Here is a 24,624-nt window from a genome sequence, read left to right as displayed (position 1 = left end):
AGTTCCATGACCATAGGCTTGACAATTCCGACATTGCGTAAGATTATGGATTCCTCCATGTCTCTTGAAATTTTCCCACTTTATTCGCACGTTGAATAAAACACGTGCTTTTTCTAAACATTAGTACCAAAGTACAGTACGATCAAAATGTACTAAGTAATTTTCCTGGTGTATTCCAGTTTGAAAAATTTTGGCATTTGCCTTTCGTTTCATCAAAATTACTTGGTTGGGGGCAAAACCGAGTGATTCTGACAAACAATCTTTGATTTCATCAATACTTTGATCATTTGAGAGACCTTTCAACACAGCCTTAAACGGTCTCTCGTTTTTGGCATCAAAAGAGTAAAATTTATACATCTTTGCAGTCAAATACTACGAATTTCGCCTTGGCGACCAATTTGAAAATTAACTTTCACATTCGATAGAAATGATGAAAGTTCTGATCGAAATGGTTTAAAGTTTGCTACAAATACCACAATAGGTGGAACTTTAACCTTCTTCATAACGGCTTTATGTTCAGTATGAGAAGTTTGGAATTCTAGATCCCCAACAGAAGAAAGAATATCATACCTGTTAGTCGAAATTTCAGTGTCACTTGGAGGAGATGCCTCACGTTTCCTTGATGCCGCATCAAAGCGAGCTTTTTTATTTTTTCCAGGCATAACTGGACAACTTCACTACACTTTCACTTCACTATAGAATTTAATTAGAAATATCTCAAACCAAATTTATTCACTAAACACTCGTTAACTTTAAAAACAAATTTATTACTTTGCCTTTCAACAGGTAGTCTTTTAAAAAGATTGCCTGTTGAAAGCGAAAAACAAAATTTTAATATCTCTCGGTAGTCTAAGACTTAGCCTCGAGCTGTTGGTAAAATGCGACCGTACTGTAGGACAGTTCAAGTCGATCTGATTCCATTGTTCTTGATTTTACTTTTGAGTCCTCTAGCGTTTCTCATTTCGTGTGCTGTTTACTGCTAGGGACATATTAGTCTTATGCATTGAAGCTAAAATGCAAGAATGGATGAGTAAAAAAAGTAGAGGGGAGGATACACTGCTGGAAATTCAATGATTGAGATAGAGTCAAGTCGATTGAAGCATTTTGGAACTTTTCTGAGGGACCAAACTTTGCTACGCAACGAAATGTTAAATATCTTTCAAGTATCAGCCCAAATTAAGGGATTGGAAACTAGAAGTTCTCTGCAGCTATTGCATGGAATATGTCTTGTCACCGATCTCAATATGTTAAAAAATATGGTCTTTCAATATTACTCTGAGGCCTTTGCGACGGATATTCATTTGAATAATCAACTTCATTTAGATAATGACAATGATGATAACCCGATTCTTCACTTGAGAGAAAAACTATCTAGTGAAGATCAGTCTGCGCTAATGCTCCCTATTACAGAACCTGAGCTTAGATCTGTTCTAAACAGTTGCTCCAAAAAGAAAACCCCTGGCCCTGATGGTCTCAGTTATGAATTTTACTTTAACAATTTTGACTGCATAAAAAGTGAATTACTGGAAGTGTACAATGGTTATTTAGATGGAACCCTTCATCCGCCGAAAAGTTTTAGTGAAGGCATCATTACACTAATTCCTGAAAAAGGTAACAAAAGTAAAACCAAATATCTTAAATACCATTATAGTTCACTTACGTGAAATTATGAAGACAAATTGAAAATGACAGAAGCGTTAGTCACCTTTTCAACCGCTAGGTGCGCCACTTCTGATTTTGTTCTACACGATATGCGAAAAAGAGTAACTTTTGACAATAATATTACCCTAATGGGTACACTGAAAAAAAAAATGCACATTTTATTGTGAAGTGGACTCGGCCGAATATTTTATAACAATAAAGTTCGCTTATGTATGCGGTAATCCATGGGTGGTGTTCCACGGTTTGTACGTTTGTCGACCTCCGACAATATTTTGAGTTGTAAAATGGCGACTTCCGGTGACTGGAAAACTGCCAAATACCAATGACCAAAAACCACCTAATTTGGATGTTTCTTTATCCAAAATGACGCTCAGAGGCCAGAAATTGTCTCTGAATACCATTTTAAAATCCAAGATGGCGACTTCCGGTTTCTGAGAAACAGCGAGATATGACCAAATACCACCCAATAAGGGTGTTTCTGAAATCGTGATGATGCACTGAAACCACAAATCGACCTCAGACAACATTTTGAGTTGTAAAATGGCGACTTTTAGTGACTGGAAAACTGCCGAAAATGACCCAAAACAACCAAATATGGGCGTTTCTTTAGCCAGAATGATGGTCAGAGGCCAGAAATTGTCTCCAAATGCCATTTTAAAATCCAGGGTGGTGACTTCCGGTTTCTGGAAAATAGCCTAAAGTGACCAAATACCAAATTGTAAGATGACAACTTCTGGGAAACAGCCGAATACTACTGCATATGAATATTTCCGTAATCGAAATAATGTATAGAAGCCAAGCATTGACCCTGGACACCACCTTAAATTCGAAGATGACCACTTTCAGTTTCTGGAAAAAAACGAAAATAACTTAATACCACCCAATATGAGTGTTTTCGGAATAGAGGTGATGTACTAAAGGCAAAAGTCGAGGATGTTGTTATTCCGATAAAACCAATCATTTCAAACGATATAAACAAATCGCAAGAAAACAATGAATTTGGAATGTTGATAATTATTAAATTTAACACAAAAATAGGCGGGATGATGTTCGCCGGGTCAGCTAGTAAATACATAAATATGCTGGTTAAAGCAAAGCTGCAAGTGATTAATACGAAGATTAGAACTCGAGAGAAAAAAATTCGGAGGGATAAAAAAAACAAAAAAATAATTTCAAAACGAAGAAAACTAAACATTAAATAATAGTTTTTGCATAACAGTTGTTATCACTTATTAAGTTTGTTTTGTTGAATATTTTTTGTATATAACATAAAATAAAGCTTTTAAACCAATTACAACATTATATGTATCCATACTTAAATTGTTAAATTGATAGAACATTCAACTGTTATCTAAGCTAAAAGTTGCACAACAACCATATACGACTATTGACAACCATTGTGCGGTTTCTCCTTTTATCTTTTTCACGAGGTAATTGAAACATTCATTTAATTGTACACTTCGTGGCCTGATTATTGAGCTTGAGGTTGACGGCCGCACATTTCGTAGTTGCTTCCCGTGATGAATCTGAGCTAGTGAAGTTACACAGGGAACCACGTATATAGCAACTTGGGATTAGTTTACCATTTACACGTCGTGGCCTGATTATTTGAATATTACTTCCTCGTGCCTCAATAAGCTACATCTATTATATTATCAATATTTAACTTCCCGAATGGCGTTAGTTTTACGTACAAACAATATACGAACGAAATCTGCAGCATATTTTTTTCTGTGAAAGTATGAAATTGAGTCAACTAAATCCAAAATTGAGTAAATTCAGTTTCGTGTGTGAGAATGGCGGTTACACGCTCACAGAAATTCAACAACAATGCACAGTGGTGCAGTAAGGCAATGTAGGCGGACATGAGGTTTTCGACGCGATTTTGTGGTTTGAGAGTAAAATTTTTTTCTAAGAACTTGTTTCTTATATTTAGTCTATTTTTTATGTGCAAATGAAAATTAGGGTGGTCCTGAAATCGACTAAATAAAAAACTAACTTTTTTATTTGCAGAAATAAATGTATACATTCATCGGCACAGTTGTAGATCAACTAATTTTAAGAAACTTTCGGTATTTCTTCACAATATTTTTACAATATTTGTTCTTTCAAATGATACCAAAAAATATTATTTATGTTTGTCCTAAACGGAGACATTAATATATCAAATAGTGAAAACTCTTCATCTGTACAATATATCGACAATGTTTTTTCGTCAAAATTGTCGTATATTTGATCAAAGTTACCGAAAAGAACTTTGTTTTTAAATTAAAATTGAAAAAATAGAGCGAACAGACTGTTTTTGGAAACCAAATTCAATGTCTACAAAAGAGTTTTTTACAAAGTTACTTAGAATTAGTTGGTCTACAGGTTTGCCAAAGAATGTTTACAATTATTTATGCAAATAAAAACAAGTTAGTTTGTTTTTATTTCGTTGATTTTAGGACCACCCTGATTTTCATAGGCAAAAAGTGACACAAATAGAGGACTATGTATAAGAAACAACTTTTTACAAAAACTATGGCTTTAAACCGCAAACCAAAATCGCAACTAAAAGCTCATGTCCACCTAAATTGCCTTACTGTACCACTGTGCAATGAGTTTAGTTACCTTTTTCACCACAAAAGGGGGTGTTCCCTGTCTCTCTTCACGGAAATATATGGAAAATTCGAGAGTGAACTATATTGTTATTTTAAGATATTTGCTAAACCGCTTTGCATATTTTTTGCCCGGTGCAATTTTTCATATTTTCGAAAAATTCTTCTAACTCAGCCAAAACTCAATCAAAATTGATCAAATAAGTTTCCAAATAACAAAAAAAAGTATTGAATTTACTTAAAGTAATCTTAATTGAGGGTTAATTACGTTAAATTTGGAGAAGTGAGTAAAGTTTGATAAAAGCTCAAAAAATGTAATTTTCAACAATGATCATTCCATACCATTAAAGAAAAACTGATGAATTCGCAGGAAACCACAAAGATTTCAATTTCAGAGCTAGTTTTTGAGCTTTTGCAACATACCGAATTGAAATCGGTCGAACGACGATCAAATAAGATCAAATTTAGCAACAAGCAGCTCGTGAACCAAAATAAACAAATTTTAACCTGAAATATCGTTATTTTCGTTTCCAAACTAGCTGTAAATGATATTTTTCAGTACAGAAATCTTCATTTATCTTCAGCATATCGAGAAAAAGCACATTGCCAAAAGAATGTATAGATTTCAATGGTGATCAATTTCACCCCAATTAACTCATAGTACCTACCTTATAGAATTATCAAATTTATTTCATGAATTAGACGACAGAAATTTCACCAATAGCCATAGAGGTTTACTGGAGCACATACCAGTACTTGTTTTAAAATTATACTATTTCGGGGAAAATGTACATGAAGCTAGTTAATTGAAAATTGTTATAAAAATTGATCAATTTCTCCCCGTTCCATGGTAATTCTTTTAATTTTTACTATGTTATTTCAATTCTATTTTGATTGCTTCTTCTATTTTAACTCTGCAGGTCAGACTCGATTATATATAGTCTACGATTTGTTTTCACTATATATAATCGAATTTTATATATAATCGAATCAGAGAAAATTTTTTTTTATTCATTTCACAAAAAGTTTTGTTTTGCCTTTCTCCTAGAAAGGTATAGCAATCACTGGAAAAACCGAAGGTATAAAAGTGGTCCCAATGGTCGAATGTCATATACCACTCGACTTCTTTCGACGAACTGAGCATTTTCTTTATGTATGTATGTATCTGTGTATGTTTGTGTGTGTGTGTATGTGCAACTTTTTTTTCTCACTCACTTTTCCCAGAGATGGCTGGACCGATTTTCATAAAATTAATTGCAAATGAAAGGTCTAGTTGCGCCATAGGTTGCTAATGAATTTCATTGTAATCGGATTTTTAGTTTAGAGGTTATGTATCAAAATGTAAAAATCACGAAACATCAATACCTCAGAAACCACACGATCGATTTCAATAAAACTGGTTTCAAATGATTGGGCTGTCCCCAGAACCCTTAACTTTTGAATTTCGTTATGATTGAATATATGGTTCAAGTGTTATGTGAAGAAAAGTTATCCTGAGGTTGTTTAAGCTCACTCATTTTTCGCAGTGATGGCTGAACCGATTTTCACAAAATTAGTGTCAAATGAAAGGTCTAGTTGCCCCATAGGTTGCTTTTGAATTTCATTGCAATCGGATTATAACTGTGTCCGTTGTTTATAAAAATGTGAAATCACATAATGAAAGTAAACATATTGACTTTCTCCTAACGATCACTGGCTAATTAAAAGGTAGAAAAATGATTGAAATGACCGAACGTCATATACTACTCAACTCAGTTCGACGAATCGAGCATTTTCTGCATATATGCATGTATAGGTGTATATGTTTGTGTGTGGGTGTGTACGTGTGTATGTGCACCTTTCTTTCGCACTCACTTTTCTTAGAGATGGTCTGATCGATTCTTTCTATCTTGGTGTCAAATGAAGAGTCTATTTGCCGCTTAGGTTGCTATTGAATTTCATTGTAATCAAACTTTTAGTTTTGGCGCTGCGTCAGAATGTGAAAATCGCTTTTATATCTCAGAAGCTATGAACATAGTTGAATTCAAATAAATGGGCTTTCAAACCCTTAAACAATGAATTTCATAATGTTTAAACATGTGGTTTGAAAGTTATAGAAAGAAATGAAACCCGCAGACTGTTTAAAACTATAGCTACGATCAAAATAAGTGGCCTCAAGATCATTTAAATTTAATATTGTACTATTCCAATGTTTGCGGCCTTGCTCGGGATTGAAGTTGAAATTAAAAGTCATTTCTATCATTTCACTTTTTGCCTTTCTCCTAGAAAGGTATAGCAATCACTGCAAAAACTAAAGGTATAAAAGTGCTCAAAAGGGCTGAATGTCGTATACCACTCAACTCAATTCGACGAGCTGAGCATTTTCTGCATGTGTGTGTGTGTAACGCTCTCCCAATCTCACTCGATTTTCTCAGAGATGGCTGGACCGATTTCAATGAAATCAATTGCAAATGAAAGGTCTAGTTGCCCTATAAGACCCTATTGAATTTTGTTGTAATCTGATTTCTAGTTCAGAGGTTATGTATCAAAATGTAAAAATCACGAAACATCAATATCTCAGAAACCACACAACCGATTTGAACAAAATTGGTTTCAAATGAAGGGCTACCTAAAAACCCTCAACTTTTGATTTATATGAAGATTGAACAAATGGTTCAGAAGTTACAGAAAGAAACGTGTTCTGGAGACAATTTAATCTCACTCATGTTTCTCAGAGATGGCTGGACCGATTTTCATAAAATCAGTGTCATATGGAAAGTCTTGTTGCCCCATAAGACCCTAATGATTTTTTTTGCGAACGGATTATTACTTTGCCTGTTATGTTTAAAAATGTGAAATCCATCTATGAAAATAAACATATTCCGAAGACTACTTGGGCCCACTCACTTTTCTCAGAGATGGTTGACCCGATTTCCACAGAATTAGGATCAAATGAAAGGAAAGCTGCCTCATAACACCCTATTGAATTTTGCTGTAATCGGAATGTAACTTCGTCTGTAATGTATCGAAATGTGAAAATCAGTAAACTTCATTATCTTAGAAACTACACAACAGATTTGAACAATATTTATATCGAATGAACGGGATAGTTAAGGGTTAACTGATGAATTATGATTGAACACGTGGTTTCAAAGTTTGCCTCCCCCATACGTTCCCTTTTCATTTGATTGTAATCAAACTTAAGCAACCGTTATGTTTTAATTTGTAAAACAACGAAAGTCTATTATCTCAAGTACTACACGACTTATTTGAACATAACTAGTGTCATACAAACAAGTCATCTCTCAAACTTACAAATAACAAACTTCAAAAAAAATTGATATACTTTAAAAAAGTTTTGTAAAGAAAAGAAACTCAAAGACTATTCAACACTTTTCCAGCTTTGATCAATATATATGGCCTCAACATGATTTGAATGTGGTATCGTACTATTTGAACGATCCCGGTATCGCTCGTGATTAATTTGTTCGAAATTAAGAGTCATTTCTTATATTTCGCTATTTCCGAAGCACTAACATTACGTCAAATTTCATATTTTATACTTTAATACAACATCAATATTTTAGAACCCTAAGAGTGAATATACCTTTTTGGATTTAAGCATTCATGTAAATCTATTTTCACAAATAATAAGTTTGAATGAGAAAGGCTGAGTCTGACCGCTAGGTGGATTAATTTAGGTTTTTTCGAATAAATGAAAAGAATGTTTGCTTTGACTCATCCCGTCGAAAATCAGAAAACACATGTATTGCCGAAAAAATGTATATCTTGTAGTTATTTCGTATGTAATTGAAATGTGAATAAAAAATTTGATCAGTGTATTTCGATTTGTCATCTCGTTTTTTCTAAGGGGCCATCCACATACCACGTGGACAGATTTTTAACGATTTTGACCCCCCCCCCTCCCCCTCCGTGGAAAACTGACCGAATAAATTCCAAGAAAATTGTATGGACCGTGGACATTAGCCAACCCTTCCCCTCCAAAGCTGTCCACGTGGTATGTGCATGGCCCCTAATTTCTTTTAAATGTTTTAAAAATTTTAATATATGTTTTTTGAATTTTTTTTTATATCTGAAATTGTTTGTACTTGAGTATTATAAATTTTTCAAAAATATTTTTTAAAATTTTAAAATATTTCGAAAATTTAATTTTTTTTTCGAATATTTTTCCATTTATTTTTATAGATTTTTTTAAAATACATACATGAATCAATTAGGAAACGTTTGTTATTTACATTGCATAAAAGTAACTATTTTCGACCTCCCTTCTTCTGTATAAATCTTCAAAATTTTCTTTCTGGGTTGCTACGATTTGTCAGACAACCCCCTTCCTTCACCTCGAGCGAAACGTAAATATAATCAAGTCTAAAATTATATATAATCCAATCATGCATATTCGAGTCCATATATATTTGAGTCTCTATATAATGGAGTTTGACCTGTACTTCCAAATCATAAAGCTCTTGGTAGTAAGTTCTCTAAATGCATCCGTTTCTGATATATTACAAAATTGAATTTGAAAATTTGACGTTTTTTATGAAGATACGTTTTTTGTGAGTAATTTGTGGTTTTCCAGCTGTAAACAGAAGTTTATTGAAAAGTACGGTAAATATACCACAATTCATTTTTCGCAAGCAACGAGAATGGATGAACAATTCAGGCTTTATGGTTATTTTCTAATTCAAAGGACGGAAATAATCTCTAAACTATTTATCAAATCTCCTTGCTTTCCAAGTATCAACTGTGGTATATTGACTGTTCTTTTCAATAAACTTCTGTTTGCTGCTGGAGACAACCAGTTTCTTACAACCAAAAGACTCTTTTTAAAAAATTGTGCAACATAATTAAATAGATAATTTTTTCTAAAACTTAAATTTCAATGAAAAATTGTTTTCTATTCATTCGTTCTGGACTTTTTACCAAAAGTTTTGTTATAACATAGGGTTTCTTAAAAAATATCGAAATGATAACCTGTACCTATGCCGTCTTAGAAAATCACTCTTGGGTCTGAAAAACTCCTCCACCTGGGAAAAATACGCTCACAACCTGAGCAAAATACGTGTTCAAAGATCAATGCAAATCAAAAACGGTCGATTGAATTTATGCGAAACGCTCTATTTCCTTAACATCAGGCACGGCAACGGGGGTTTTATTTTTATATCTTCCTTCCTTTATTTTGACTTTGTTTTATTTTTTCTTATTCTGTTTAAAATATTTCTTTCAACTTGGGACACTTCGATTTATTTTGCATCCTTTTACGATGAGATTTGTGTGTTCATTCAATTCGAATTTCATTACGTTGCTCGCTCTTGACTTTGTTTCGTTTATATTGCCATTTCGTTTGTTGATTTTATGTTTTTTTACGTACTTTTATTAGCTGAAAATATCATTTTCATTTCTACGTTTAATAGGATTTAGTATTTATATTCTCTTCTGTTAGTAATCCATCAACTCTGGTTATACGTTTATTCTGTTTGTAATGTCTGTTGCCTTTTTTGTGAATTTTATGTATTATTAATATTTAAAAAAGGAAAGAAAATTTAAATTTCTATCCAGCAAATCAATTTGATTTTTACTCTATTTTCAGTCTTCTTTTCGTAGATTTTCTAAGGTATCAAACTAGTACATTTCATAGATCTTGCTGATGACACCAATTTCGCTGACTTAATTGACAAGTTTTACAGGTTATACAAATTTTCACTGCAATTTCATTGCAGTATTCATAGATTTTTTAAATTGTACAGATTGATCAAATTTCAAACACAACATGCTTAAATTATCGTTGCCTCCAACGAATTTGAAAGTACAACCCTGCAGACACTTGACGCTAAATATTCACTCAATTGCAAAACAGCTTGAATGTCTCTCTTAAATTTAGTTGGAAGGAAATTCATTAACCTAAAAATACCAACCATTCGACAGAATTTCATTATATTTACGTAATCCCCTGCCCCACTCCTCACATAGTTTGCGAGAAAATCTTTCCCAGCCAACAGATAGCAGCAAAATCAGGTACCAACCTTGAACTCGGTCCGCCCGAGTGTTGGAGGAGACGGCCTTCCGCGACTCGAGCATCGGCGCCTTTTGCGGTTTGTCCCCTTCGACGCTTTCCTCGTTACTTTTCCAGTACACGGTTGAGATCGTAGCGAGGCACTGCCGCAGGATTGCCGAGTGGTTGGGGATAATAATGAAACAAAGCAAAAGAAGGAAAATTAATTTCTCGTTCCACGCCAGGCGAACAACGAAGGCAAGAAGATTCGCATACGCTAGACAGGAAAGGGTCATCTTCTCACCTTAAGCTTCATATCGCCTCGCTTGAAATGTTTTGGTTTGACGCGAAATTCTAGCCCCAGGATAGACGTTTCCAACCTGTCCGAGCCGGACACGACCGGTTCGTACTGTCGGACCAGGGCCGGATCCACCGGTTCACTGTTGATGTACCAGGTCAGATGCACCGCCGGTTTGGAGCGGCCGGAAGTGCAGTTGACTCGCACGTAGTCACCAATCTGGTAGCGCGGTTTGCCCCCGGTTATGTGCGGATCCTCGTCCGGAAGCACTGCAAGTGTTCGAGTGAGAAAAAGGAAAAAGGAAGTTCGTTACTGTCTCGGAAAAAGTTGTTTGCATTTCCTTTCCCCAAATAGGCACTCAACATACCTACGACAGTCATCTCGCCGTGGTCGGACACGGTCTGGAAGGACGGCGCTTCAGCAGACACTTCACACCGGTACTTCCCACTGGAAGACAGCTCGATTGGATCCAGCACCACTTGGTCGTTGGTTGAATTTTGCACCTACCGTGATGGCGAGGACACCCGGCGAGAGCGGAAATTGGAAATGGGGAGAAGAAAAGAAAGATTTTCCCTCATTATCACAGTCATCAATTTCATCTGCCCGATGCTTTATCTCCGGCAATTGGGATGGCGATTTTTCGGTTCGGGGATGGATAACTTACATCGACGTTGATTCCGGTGAGTGGGAAAACCTGGGCCGGTGGGTTATCTCTTGGCACGTAGCGATAGAATTCGTTGCCATCCTTGTACCACTTGACCGCATAGAGCGCCTCGCCTTCCATCTCGTAATGGCACTCGAGCCGCACCGGATGATCCTTGATGGTGTGCTTAGGCACTCGAACCTCCGTCAGTTTGATTCCGAAGGCCGTTTCTGTAATAGGAGGGTAACAGAGAGAGAGAGAGAGGAACCGATTGAATAATTCTGTTAAGATTAGATAAATGTGTATGATTGAATCGTGCTCAAATTCTGCTTCACCTGGAAATAGTATGTTTCATATAAATAGCCATCCAGTACTATGGAAAAAATATTTCGGAGAATTGCAAAAAAACCAAATGGTTCAACATGCGAAATTTATAAAAAACAACAAGAAACACCTCTGTTGGTAAAATTAATTAGTTACTAAAGGTTGGAACAAAAAACTATGATACTTATGATAGACCAATTGAAATTAATTTTTTTCCACGGCAGAGTACGCTTGTTAGTACTGCTCCCCTCGTGCGATAAGGGAGAACAGGTAAGGTGGCTCCACACTATAATCCCCTTGCCTTCGGGGGTTAGTTGTAGGATGAGATTTCATTTGCGTGATGCCTTGACTTATGTCCGAACACTACAAATTAGAGGCTCATATACTGCGAAGTGGGCTCACCGACGGACAAAGTATTGCATCGTTTGTAGATTGGAGTAACATGACATTGAACACGCCATTAGGGTGTGTGCTGAGTTCTGTAGCACTAGATCCTAGTGTTTACAAAATGTATTCGTGGTTTACAAGATATTTTGGTTAGCAAGAAACAAGCTAAAAAGTAACATTTCTCGTAAATGACGATTATTTGGTACAAAATCAGACACTGCCACTCAACTAAAAGTATATAATGGCACATAAAATCATTAACGTACCAAAGCACCAGTTGACACCAGTTTAATTGAGTCCTAAGTTGTTACAGATCTTACATAATCTACTATATAAAAATGGAATTCCGTAACGCTTGATCTAATTGATATTATTCCCTCAGTCTCTGTGGTGTACAGTAATCATCATCATTTTGAATCGTTCTAAATCAAAAATAATAAGCGGTGACATGTAGGTTTTTTAACATGAAAATGTTCGCTGATGTTCAGGAAAGATATTAGTTATAAAAAATAGTTATCTAATTACTAAAACTTGAGATATTATTCACAAAACTACGTAAAACATGCAAAATTATGACTTTCTGTGCTAAATTTGCCTCTAAATCAAAATTCAAAGCGATGACATATGATTCTTTTTTCACTAAAATGTTTGTCAATGTTCGGGGAAGACATTCGAGGAAAAATAATTAGTATCTGATTACTAAAACTTGAGATATTATTCACAAAACTACGTAAAACATGCAAAATTATGACTTTTTATACTTAATTCGTCTCCAAATCAAAATTCAAAGCGATGACATGTGATTCTTTTTTCATTAAAATGTTCGTTGATGTTTAAGAAAGATATTTGAGAAAAAATAATAGGTATCTAATTACTAAAACTTGAGATATTATTCACGAAACTACGTAAAACACGCAAAATTCTGACTTTCTGTGCTAAATTTGCCTCTAAATCAAAATTCAAAGCGTTGACATATGATTTTTTACACTAAAACGTTTGTTAATGTTTAAGGAAGACATGTGAGAAAAAATAATTAGTATCTGATTACTAAAACTTGAGATTTTATTCACAAAACTACGTTAAACAAACAAAAATATGCTGGATTTGCCTCTAAATCAAAATTTCAAGCGATGAAATGTGATTTTTCTACATTAAAATGTTTGTAAACGTTGAGAAAAGACATTTGAAGGAAAGTAACAAGTATCTGTTTACTAAAACTTGAGATTTATTCACAAAACTACGTAAAACTTGCAAAATTATGACTTTTTATGCTGAATTCGCCTCTAAAACAAAATTTAAAGCCATGGCATGTGATTCTTTTTCATTAAAACGTTTGTTAATGTTCAGGAAAGACATTTGAGGAAAAATAAATAGTATATGATTACTAAAACTTGAGATGTTATTCACAAAACTACGTGAAACATGCAACTTTATGACTTTTTATGCTGAATTTGCCTCTAAATCAAAATTTAAAGCGATGACATGTGATTTTTTTTACATTAAAATGTTTGTAAACGTTTAGGAAAGACATTTGAAGGAAAGTAACAAGTATCTGTTTATTAAAACTTGAGATTTATTCACAAAACTACGTAAAACAAGCAAAATTATAACTTTTTATGCTGAATTCGTCTCTTAATCTAATTTCAAAGCGATGACATGTGATTCTTTTTTCATTAAAATGTTTGTCAACGTTCAGGAAAGATATGTAAGGCAAAATAATTAGTATCTGATTACTAAAACTTGAGATATTATTCACGAAACTACCGAAAACACGCAAAATTATGGCTTTCTGTGCTAAATTCGCCTCTAAATCAAAATTCAAAGCGTTGACATATGATTTTTTTTCACTATAATGTTTGTTAACGTTCAGAAAAGACATTTGAGGAAAAATAAAATGTATATGATTACTAAAACTTGAGATATTATTCACAAAACTGCGTGAAACATGCAAAATTATGACTTTTTATGCTAGATTTGCCTCTAAATCAAAATTTAAAGCGATGACATGTGGATTTTTTTTCATTAAAATGTTTGTTTATGTTAAAATATAAAATGTATGTTTGAAGATGATTTTCTGTATACAGCACAACAATATTGCAGCCTTCTAAATAGCGCTATCGATCAACCAGTTTAGTTGAGAAAATTCGTTATCGATATTGTTTTAGCACATTTTGCATGTTGTAGGATAAGAACAACGATACACCGTGCCCCAGAGCTGAGTCGAGAAAAATTGCAGTTCGAAAAGATTCTCGACCTGATCGGGGATCGAACCCGATATCACAACCGTGTGGGAGCCAATCGACATCGCTAACCACAGAGCCACGAAGACCATATACAGCATACAGAATACAGAAAATCACCGAAAAATATTTTTTTTTTAATTTATACGTTTTTATACGATTACATGCGAAACTTTGACTTTTTATGCGCAATTCGCCTCTGAATCAAAATTTAATGATTTGTTTTTTTTTGCAATGAAATGTTCGTTGTTCTTTCATCTACAATTTTTTTTGCAGAATAACCCATATCTCGAGCATGAACATTTTACATTTCTGATGTTTTCGTAGTTTTGTGAATAGTTACATTTTACGGCATTCGATTTACTTTTGTACTTTTGAATTTGAATTTGATTTTTATTAGAGAGCTTTTAACCAGAAGGTCATTCAGCTCTTAATCTTACTGTTTTACTTTTTTTGCGTTAATCCAAACTAGAACTCACATCTAGCTGCAGGAAAGGTTTCGATTCATTTGTTTGAATATCGATTAAGAGGCAGCTTAAGCATTAAAAATCTTTTATTTTCCTATTTTCTACAAAGTTTTGTGGATTAAAAAATGGCGGTTTCAGGAAAATAACCTAAAGTGATATATGGCCAACACAATACTTCCGAAAGTGGACCTCCATACGTCATTTTACAGCGATGACACATTTTTTTTTCATTAAAATGTTGGTCACGTTCAGAAAAGACATTTGAAGAAAAATAACAAGTATCTGATTACTAAATTTGATATATTATTCACAAAACTACATGAAACATGCAAATTTATGACTTCTAAAGTGATATTTGGCCAACAATTTCAATACTTTCGAAAGTGGAAGTCCATACGTCATTTTGAAATCCAAAATGGTGACTTCCAGTTTCAGTAAATCAGCCCAAAATCACAAAAAACAATCCAATATGGGTATTTCCGTTCTGCGCGTTCTCAGAATATTGAAGTAGGGTATCGAACGTCTTCGTCAGTGGTTTTCTTCGGTAGTTTTACTGGCGCAATCTTATGCAAAAAAGGTCCGAAGAAAACCACTGACGAAAACGTTCGACACCCTACTTAAAGTGATGATGAAAGTATAAGATGTAAATTATATTTATGAAGTGAGTTGAGCTAATGCAGCAATGAAATATAAAAAAATCTATCTTTGAAACCTTTGATCCCGAGCATCGCCGGGAATGTTCAACTAGTTCATAACTATTTAGGTTTGCCGAGTAACATCAAGGGTTAACATCAGGATTTAAAAAAACTGTAACTAAGTGAGATTGACAGGGCTTATTAAGGCTTTACAGGGTTTCAAAAATAAATTTATTTATTTTTCTCAGCAGTAATCAAGGCGAGAAATCTTTACAGATGATACATCGTGGAAGAGATTCTGCATCTTTATTGTTATGTGCAGAAAACCAAAACAAACGAAAGCAGAAAGAAAAGGGAGCACTCGTAATAGCCTGAGGCATTTTTACTACTAGCTTAAGTCCAAACTGCAGCACGGCCGAAATCATTGCGGTTCCGATGTTTACGGCTAGAGAGAAAAACAACAAATCCCAAGATTTAGCCACATCACGGAATACTTTGAAATTTGTTTGTTTACCGAAGGATTGCCGCTTGCGGTGGATTTATGCGACGCTCCACGCGACATTCCTCCGATGCCTGCCTGCGATGCTTTTTCACAGCGCAGCACATGTGCACTCGGGTGGCACGCGAACTCGTAACAAAAACCGAGATTCCGCTGCATTCTTGCTGCTTTTTTTCCTCTGCACTATTCCTACCCACTCGCTAGAGTGCGGGAGTTTCGCTCCCGTTCATGACTGTTGTAATCTGTCTGCTTTCGCACAGTGTTTATGGCTTTGACGTCGTTTATTTGACGCCTAGAGCGTGACTCTGAATTTGTTGGAATAATAAATTAGCCCTGATTACTTAATATTTTGTCTGACCGCAAAGATTACGGCTCAATTTTCGGAGGAATTTTCCTAATGCATTGATGATGAGTTGACATTAATCTTCTGGTTGGGTGTGGTTCTACCACGAAACAAGAGGAGCATCACATGTTGAAAACTCAAAAGTCAAAACGTTTTTTTTTGAATCTGTGGGAAACCACCAAAAATCATCAACAGCAGCAGGCAGCCAGCCGTGAGTTGTCCTTTCCATTAATCAAATTGGTAACTGGTTTTTGTGATTTTTGACGGTGTGCAAAACCGCAGGAAAAACTGAACTGAACACCTGCTTCAGTACAGTCAAAATCACACACTCACAATGAGGAGGGATTTCACGTCAATTCTTACAATTTTTACAATTAAAAATAGTTCAGATATTATTTTCACAACAGCCTAAGATTTTTCTACGTTCTTTCGAAAAAATACTTTGGTAACAATTTCAAAGATCCTACTGACGAGACGAGTTTGCGTAAAACCCCTCACAATGACTCACACGTACTGTAAAGTGAACTTTTTAATTACACCCATTTCTATTAAATTTTATCGCCAATCAGTCGACGGTGTGTGTCACAATATAATACACACACAAATACACGCATCATAACTGATAATGACAAGTCAGCTGCCGCCGCACTGTCGGCCAGGACCACGGGAACACACACTGCATGGCACTGCATGGCACTGCATGGCGCAAACGGCGAATGGACAGAGTGACAGAGGCATCCAACAGCTGTCGCCTCGTTATCATAATAGGATGCATGTGCGAGTCAAGTTCGTGTGCTCGAAGGCCCCGAGACCGAAGGCCATGTGTGTGCTTCCTATATCCAAAAATCATTCATTTTGACGTTTCATACCTTCCCTTTTGGTTTTGCAGTTTGATTGCGATGTGCGATGGTGCGATGGTAGAAGGATGAGGGAGGGAAACCAGGTTAGCGCTTGAATACACACACGTACCTCTAGGTTCGTATAGGAAATAAAGCCGAAGGATAATAGGGGTCACTTTAAATTAGATTCGCCCATGGGAGTCGTTTTGACCAGCAGCAGACAGAGCACGTGGGTCAATTTCATGGCCCGCTACATTATGGCGCATTGTAATGAGGTTCAAAACTGTCCGATTTGCTTTTAGGGGAAGGATGGTTCGAAACCCCGAACGTAACGCTAATTCTATCCTAATTTTTATTACACTTTTATCTGTTTCCCTGTCGTTGATGGTTTATTATGCGATAAGCAAACGGATCAGCGGGTGGTGGTGCTGGTGAGTCGGGTGCAGTTTGTCCGACAGAAGGCGGACCCCGGATTTTAACATCTATTTTAATCGCTTTGAATAATGCATACGCTGATAACTGGGCGTAGGATTTTGACGGGTTTAGAGAAATTAATATTTTTAAACATGAATTTCTCAATAAATTTTCTGAGGAAAATTACTTTCTTTCTTTATAAAAGCGAATTTGTTGTGAAGTATTCTAAGCATTTAAATATGTAATATAGTAAAGAAAATTTAAACAATTTTTACGGTAGAAGCAAGTTGCAAAAAAAATCGCCAAGATGATTGGAGCATTCTGACCATTTGAAAGAAACATTATGATCTTGAAAACATGATTCACAAAAATCTAAAATAGAAAAAATATCTTCAGGATGAGCTAAAACGTCGAAAAAATAAATTTTTTTCAAATTTTGCACCAAAGATTTTTTTAATTGAAAATCTGCAGGCCTATTTTCTAACCAAATTTATTCATTCATTTTTGCTTTGAAATAAATAGAAAATGCCAATTTTGGCAGTATTTATTCAAATTATTTAACTTGCTCCTTTTTTTTTATTCTCGCTTATGTTCTGTCGGTCTAGTTCCGCTACTGTTGTTTTGCTAATCACCGGAGCCCGGGAGGCGACTCCACCCAGAACCCGAACTTACGATCCGTTGATTACCGGACCGGCGCCAACGGCTTTACTTCGTCATGCGTGAAGGCGTGATCCAAGAGATTTTTCGCCTCAGAAAATCTCCTGGTTGTCTTTTCTAATTATATAATGCAATTCGGAAGCAGCTCTCTTTTTCACGGACTCTTTTTTATCATCTATGCGTTTTGGTTAACATCAATGCATTCATCAATGTGACTTTCTCTCATATTGTATAATCGAGAGACACATTTATTTGTGTTAAACTACTTGAAAAAATTTTAAGGTTTGTCGTGTACGTTAGCATGTCATTGGGTGCCTTTATTTTTTGAAGATGGTCAAATTTCTGGTGCAGAATTTAAAACCAGGAAGAAAAAATCACAGGAGGGTTGTGTGCAAAGCCACGACCGCAAGGATGAAGTAGAATACTTTTACAAGAAAACCCGGCTGCTTGCGTGTCAGTCATTTTTTAATTTGTTGTTTAATTCAATATCGGATAAGATACCGATCACATCTTGGCGTTATCACTGACAGTGCGAATGAAGTATTCCTTGTGATAAAATAAACAGTGAAAAGCTGATTTAACACTCAAAACTAGACGGCTCATGTGTTGTCAAAATGAGTCAACTTTTCATTGAATGCATTTAGGGTTTTTAATCCTGGTTCGAACCATGCCAAAATTGATCCTGGTTCGAACTATTACGAAAAATCCCGAATAATCTTATTAAATTCAGTTATTTAAGATTAGAACGATTGCATAATATGCTTTCGATATCTGTCTTAACATAGGATTTTTTTACATATTGAAAATTACAGCCTTAAGTTAATTTATTTACAATTAAAACAGCGTTGATTTTGGCTTCGGTTGTTCATATACGACCTGGTTCGTCGTCATTATTATATAGTATCCAAAGCAATTATATTCGAGCAAGAACAGTTTTGAAACATTTAGACATGAATATAATTCCATTCCTGTAACATTTTTTCAATTGAAAGGTTAGTTGAAATAAATTTTAAACAAAAATATGACAGTATATTTTTGATCCTGCTTCGAACTACCGATGATCGTGGTTCGAACTAGCAAGCTTCCTTATATCACCGCTAGAGTCGCTGCGCGTTTTTTATATTTCAGTCAAAGCAGTCCAAATATTTAAAAACTTTTTGGTAAATTAGTATGCTATTAGGGGTTATCCATATCCGTTCAGTATTTGTTTGAGTCTTTGAAAGAATATTGCATATTTGGAGGAGTAAAAAAACTTTTGCTCGATTCAATCAGTAGTTCGAACCAGGATCATATAAATGGTTCAAACCACAATCAGCATCGTTCGAAATTGGATCATTATTTCTCTGTCATTAAATATCGAAAAGTAAATCATTCAGGCATTGAAATACAGTTTCGAGTACTACAATATATTCGTTATAAGTGTGTTTTCACATTAGAAGTCAATCTTGATACATAACTGCCATCATTTATTAGAAACGCTGAGATCAACCCAAGTGTATCATGAAAAACGCTGAAACTAGTTCGAACCAGGATCAAACACCCTACTAGTGCCTGCTGTCGCACAGAGACTGCATTTCACTAAAGTGCCTCACTGCATCAGCTGCTATCGATACTGAGATCCGCTGCAACTAGTGCACTATCCATTGCCGTGTCACAGCTGTGGCCGCTATCCGCCTGGTATCTACTGTACTACTACTGCTGCTGCTGAGGGAAGACTGCTGTTGCCGCTGTCTAGAACTATTATGAGCGGCTTCGACTGAAACAGGCTTTTATATAGGGATGAAAAACCTATCGATAGTAGTAGGAAATCATCGATAATTATCGATAGCCATTTCAGTCGATATTTCCCATCCTTACTCTTATACAGACAAATAGCATATTTGAAATGGCAAGGTCTATGATTCTGTCGACCGTGCTTGGGAAGCAATCATATTAACGACTAATCAGATCAGTCAAATTTCGCGCTTCAACAAGGATTGACCATTCTCAATAATATAATTGCTTGTCATGATTTGGACTTGATAATTTTTGAATTTTGATTATGCGAAAAATTACTTTTTATGCCGATAATGAAAGCTTTACGGATGTCGTGCTCATGACTGAAGGAAAAGGTAATTCAGTACGTTCTGAGACACGAAGATGAAGCCAAATATGTATCTGTTCCAAATTTCTTGAAAGTGTAGTGCCCAAATTAATTTCTAAACGGACTTCGATAAAATCATTATAAACCATTATAAACACTTTTTAAGTATTTATTAAAGCTTTACGGAACTTCAACTGAAGCCCGCCTAATGGCGGCATTGCGCACAAGAGGGTTAAGAGAAAATATTAACCCTCTCTTTACCATGGTTACTCTAGAGCACCATGGGCTCAGATGCGAAAAGTCCTTCGAAATGTTTACCAATGCTACTCAATGCTACTCAAATGACGCAAATGAAATCCCGACCTACATCCAACCCCTTGAACCACGGGTTCGTCGATACCTTGGGGATTATGGAATGTAACCACCTTCCCAGTTCCCCCTTGGTCCAAGAATTTTGCCAACTGATGATCGTATTCTGACGTACAAATGCGAAAAATTCATTAAAGGCAATTGGTCTTTCATAAATATCACCGTTTGTTGCGCCCACCTTAGCCAAAGAGTCCGCTTTCTCATTACCCGGTATCGAGCAGTGAGAAGGGACCCACGCTAAGGTAATCTGAGTAGATTTTTCGGATAAAGCACTCAGATGTTCCCGTATTTTCCCCAGGAAATACGGAGAGTGCTTAACATCTTTCATCGATCGGAGAGCCTCAATGGAACTGAGACTGTCCGTGAAGATGAGATAATGGTCCGTGGGCATTTTTTCGATAATCCCTAGGGTGTACTGAATTGCAGCTAATTCTGCGACGTAAACAGAAGCAGGATTATCGAGCTTATGGGAGACGGTTAAATTGTTATTGAAGATACCGAAGCCAGTGGACCCATAAAGAAGTGATCCGTCAGTGTAGTACATATTGTCGCAGTTGATGTTTCGATATTTATTGGAAAAAATTTTAGGGATCTGCTGCACGCGTAAATGATCCGGGATTCCACGAGTTTCTTCTATCATGGATGTATCGAAAAACACAGTAGAATCAGAAGTATTTTATAAGTCGACACGATTTGGAATATTCGAAGAAGGGTTAATATATTGGGACATGTGATTGAAATACAATGTCATAAAACGGGTTTGAGAATTAAGTTCGATTAACCTTTCAAAATTTTCAATCACGGGACGGTTCAAGACCTCATATTTGATTAGAATACGAGAAGACAGGCTCCAGAAGCGGTTTTTCAATGGTAGTACTCCAGCTAAGACCTCCAAACTTATCGTATGGATCGACTGCATGCAACCTAAGGCGATACGCAAACAACGATATTGTATTCGCTCCAGTTTGATAAAATGTGTGTTTGCTGCGGAGCGGAAGCAGAAACACCCGTATTCAATAACAGACAACATCGTTGTTTGGTAAAGTCTTATAAGGTCTCCTGGATGGGCTCCCCACCATTGTCCGGTTATTGTACGAAGAAAATTCACTCTTTGTTGACATTTTCTCATCAGATACCTCACGTGACAACCCCAGGTGCCTTTAGAGTCGAACCAGACACCAAGATACTTGTGTACCAAAACCTGAGAAATCGTTTTACCCATTAATTGTGTTTGAAGCTGAGCAGGTTCATACTTCCTAGAAAAAACTTCTATCTCAGTCTTCTCCGGAGAGAATTCGATACCTAGCTGTAAAGCCCAAGCAGACAAATTGTCCAAGGTATCTTGCAATGGTCCTTGCAAATCGGCAGCTTTGGCTCCTGTAACAGAGATTACACTGTCGTCTGCAAGTTGTCTTATCGTGCATGAATTTGCCAGACATTCGTCAATGTCATTTACATAAAAATTGTAAAGAAGGGGGCTTAAACATGAGCCCTGGGGAAGACCCATGTAGCTAATTCGAAAAGTTGCCAAATCGCCATGCGTAAAATGCATATGCTTTTCGGACAACAAATTGTGCAAAAAATTGTTTAAAATTGGAGAAAATCCTTGTCGGTGAAGTTTACCCGAAAGAATGTCAATAGAAACGGAATCAAAAGCCCCCTTAATGTCCGAAAACGCAGACGCAAGACAATCATTCGTCCCTTTGGCACGGCGGAAGCCAAATTGAGTATCTGATAGTAGACCATTTGATTCGACCCAGTGGTCTAAACGACGGAGTATCATTTTTTCCATCAATTTCCGGATACAGGATAGCATTGCAATCGGCCTATAAGTATTGTGATCAGAAGCTGGTTTCCCTGGTTTTTGGATGGCGATCACCTTCACTTGCCTCCAATCCTGCGGTACAATGTTTTGCTCCAGGAACTTATTGAACAAGTTCAACAAGCGCCTCTTGGCATTGCCGGGTAGATTCTTCAACAAGTTGAATTTGATTCTATCTAACCCAGGCGCGTTATTGTTACAGGACAGGAGGGCAACTGAAAATTCTGCCATCGTAAAAGGTGATTCTATCGCGTCGTGACCCGGAGACGTATCGCGAACAAAGTTTTGCGCAGGAACAGAGTCCGGACATACTTTCCTAGCAAAATCAAATATCCACCGACTTGAAGACTCCTCGCTTTCGTTGACCGTTACGCGATTCTGCATTCTTCGGGCTGTGTTCCAAAGAGTGCTCATCGATGTCTCCCTCGATGTCTCGTTCACGAGTCGACGCCTATATCCGCGTTTCTTTGCTTTAGCCAAACTTTTAAGTTTGGTATCAAGCTCCGAGTACCGTAAATAGTCGCCAGGTATACCTCCCTTCTGGAAGGCCAAAAACGCGTCGGATCTTTGCGTGTAGACATCGGAGCACTCTTGGTCCCACCACGGAGTGGGAGGCCGTTCTTTAATCGTTACGCCGGGATATTTCTTCGTTTGGGCTTGCAACGCGGCGTCGAGAATCAAGCCCGCGAGGAGGTTGTATTCTTCAAGTGGTGGATGATGTTGAATCGACTCGACCGCTTTTGAAATCATTTCCTCGTATAACTTCCAATCGACATTCCGTGTGAGGTCATACGGAATGTCAATTGGTCGCATGCGAGTTGACCCGTTAGTAATTGAAATAAGAATAGGCAAATGGTCGCTACCGTGAGGATCGAGGATTATTTTCCATGTGCAATCCAACCGTAGCGACGTCGAACATAAGGATAGATCCAAAGCGCTTGGGCGCGCTGGAGGTTTCGGGATACATGTCATTTCACCGTTGTTCAAAATAGTCATGTCGAAGTCATCGCAAAGGTTATAGATTAAAGAGGAGCGGTTATTATTGTAAGGGGAACCCCAAGCCACACCATGAGAGTTGAAGTCTCCCAAAATCAAACGTGGTGAGAAAAGAAGTTCTATTAAATCAAAGAGCAGCCGTTGCCCAATCTGTGCTCTGGGAGGAATATATATTGAGGCAATACAAAGCTCTTTACCTTGTATTGTCATTTGACATGCGACAACTTCGATGCCTGGAATCGAGGGGAGGTTAATACGATAGAAAGAATAGCACTTTTTAATCCCTAAAAGTACTCCTCCATATGGGGTGTCTCGATCAAGGCGAATAATATTAAAATCATGGAAGTTGAGATCAATATTTGAAGTACGCCAAGTTTCACAAAGGGAAAATGCATCGCATTTGTTTTTATTTATCAAAACTTTAAACGAATCAATTTTTGGTAAAATACTTCTACAATTCCACTGTAAGACAGAGATAGAATCCTTCAGATTAGCAGATGAATTAGGCATCGAAGGATACGATCGCTGCAAGGAGGGGCCATTGGGCAGTCAACTGCTTCAAAAATGATCTAACTGTTGGGAGAAATGCTGTAAGAAAAATTTTAATTGGATCGGGTACATTGAAAGTTTCAAAAATCCAGTCCACAATGTCAGAAAATTTCACCAGTCCAGCATTTGATTTTTCCACTGGATTTTGCACATCCAGTGGAAAAATCAAATGCTGGACAGGTGAAATTTTCTGACATTGTGGACTGGATTTTTGAAACTTTCAATGTACCCGATCCAATTAACAACTGTGGTTTTAGATGTTCCAGAAAGTGCTGGGAACTCCTTCTGGGACTTTAAATTTGCAAGCCCAGGAGGAGATTGCTCCGGTTTTTCCGCTGCACTTTTAGGTTTGTTTGTACCATTCATTTCACTTGGGGAAATCTTTGGACCTTTTCGGGGAAGTTTAGGAGAGGAAATATTTTTCCTCTTTCTAGACTCCCCAGGATTGGCATAGGATGTTCCCGCTGGTGAATCGTCAGAATCGGTTTCATCAGAGGACAACAGATCGAAGGGGTTAAAAGTAACGAGAGAAGTGGTAACGGTCTTCTTCAGCATGTCAGCGTAGGAACGCTTTGAACGCTCTTTGAGAGACCGTTTTATTTTATCCCTGCGCTGCATGTACACCGCACTTGTCGAGAGCTCATGCAGATTTTCCCCGCAGTGAATACACTTTTCAGCGTTAACACTGCAAGAATCTTCCGCATGAGACTCCCCACACTTGCCACAACGTGCCTTATTGCAGCAGTAGGCGGCTGTATGGCCTAACTGCTTGCAATTCAGGCAGTTCATGACGCGGGGCACGTAGAGCCTC

General features: G+C 36.7%; 1 protein-coding gene across 1 annotated transcript in view; it reads right to left on the bottom strand.

The window, feature by feature from the left end:
- Positions 1 to 24,624, bottom strand: part of LOC129731240 (uncharacterized) — an 86,029-nt gene that overhangs the window by 34,521 nt on the left and 26,884 nt on the right. Inside the window, exons 2-5 of the mRNA XM_055691079.1 lie at positions 11,211 to 11,419; positions 10,914 to 11,049; positions 10,553 to 10,815; positions 10,280 to 10,412 (exon numbers count right to left, since the gene is read on the bottom strand). Of these exons, the coding sequence (XP_055547054.1) occupies positions 10,280 to 10,412; positions 10,553 to 10,815; positions 10,914 to 11,049; positions 11,211 to 11,419 (741 nt within the window). The remainder of the gene's footprint in view (positions 1 to 10,279; positions 10,413 to 10,552; positions 10,816 to 10,913; positions 11,050 to 11,210; positions 11,420 to 24,624) is intronic.

The sequence above is a fragment of the Wyeomyia smithii genome, chromosome 3 (genome assembly GCF_029784165.1).
Source record: "Wyeomyia smithii strain HCP4-BCI-WySm-NY-G18 chromosome 3, ASM2978416v1, whole genome shotgun sequence".
Lineage (NCBI taxonomy): Eukaryota > Metazoa > Arthropoda > Insecta > Diptera > Culicidae > Wyeomyia > Wyeomyia smithii.
Note: the sequence above shows the minus strand (reverse complement) of the source record. Positions and strands in the feature narration are given on the sequence as shown.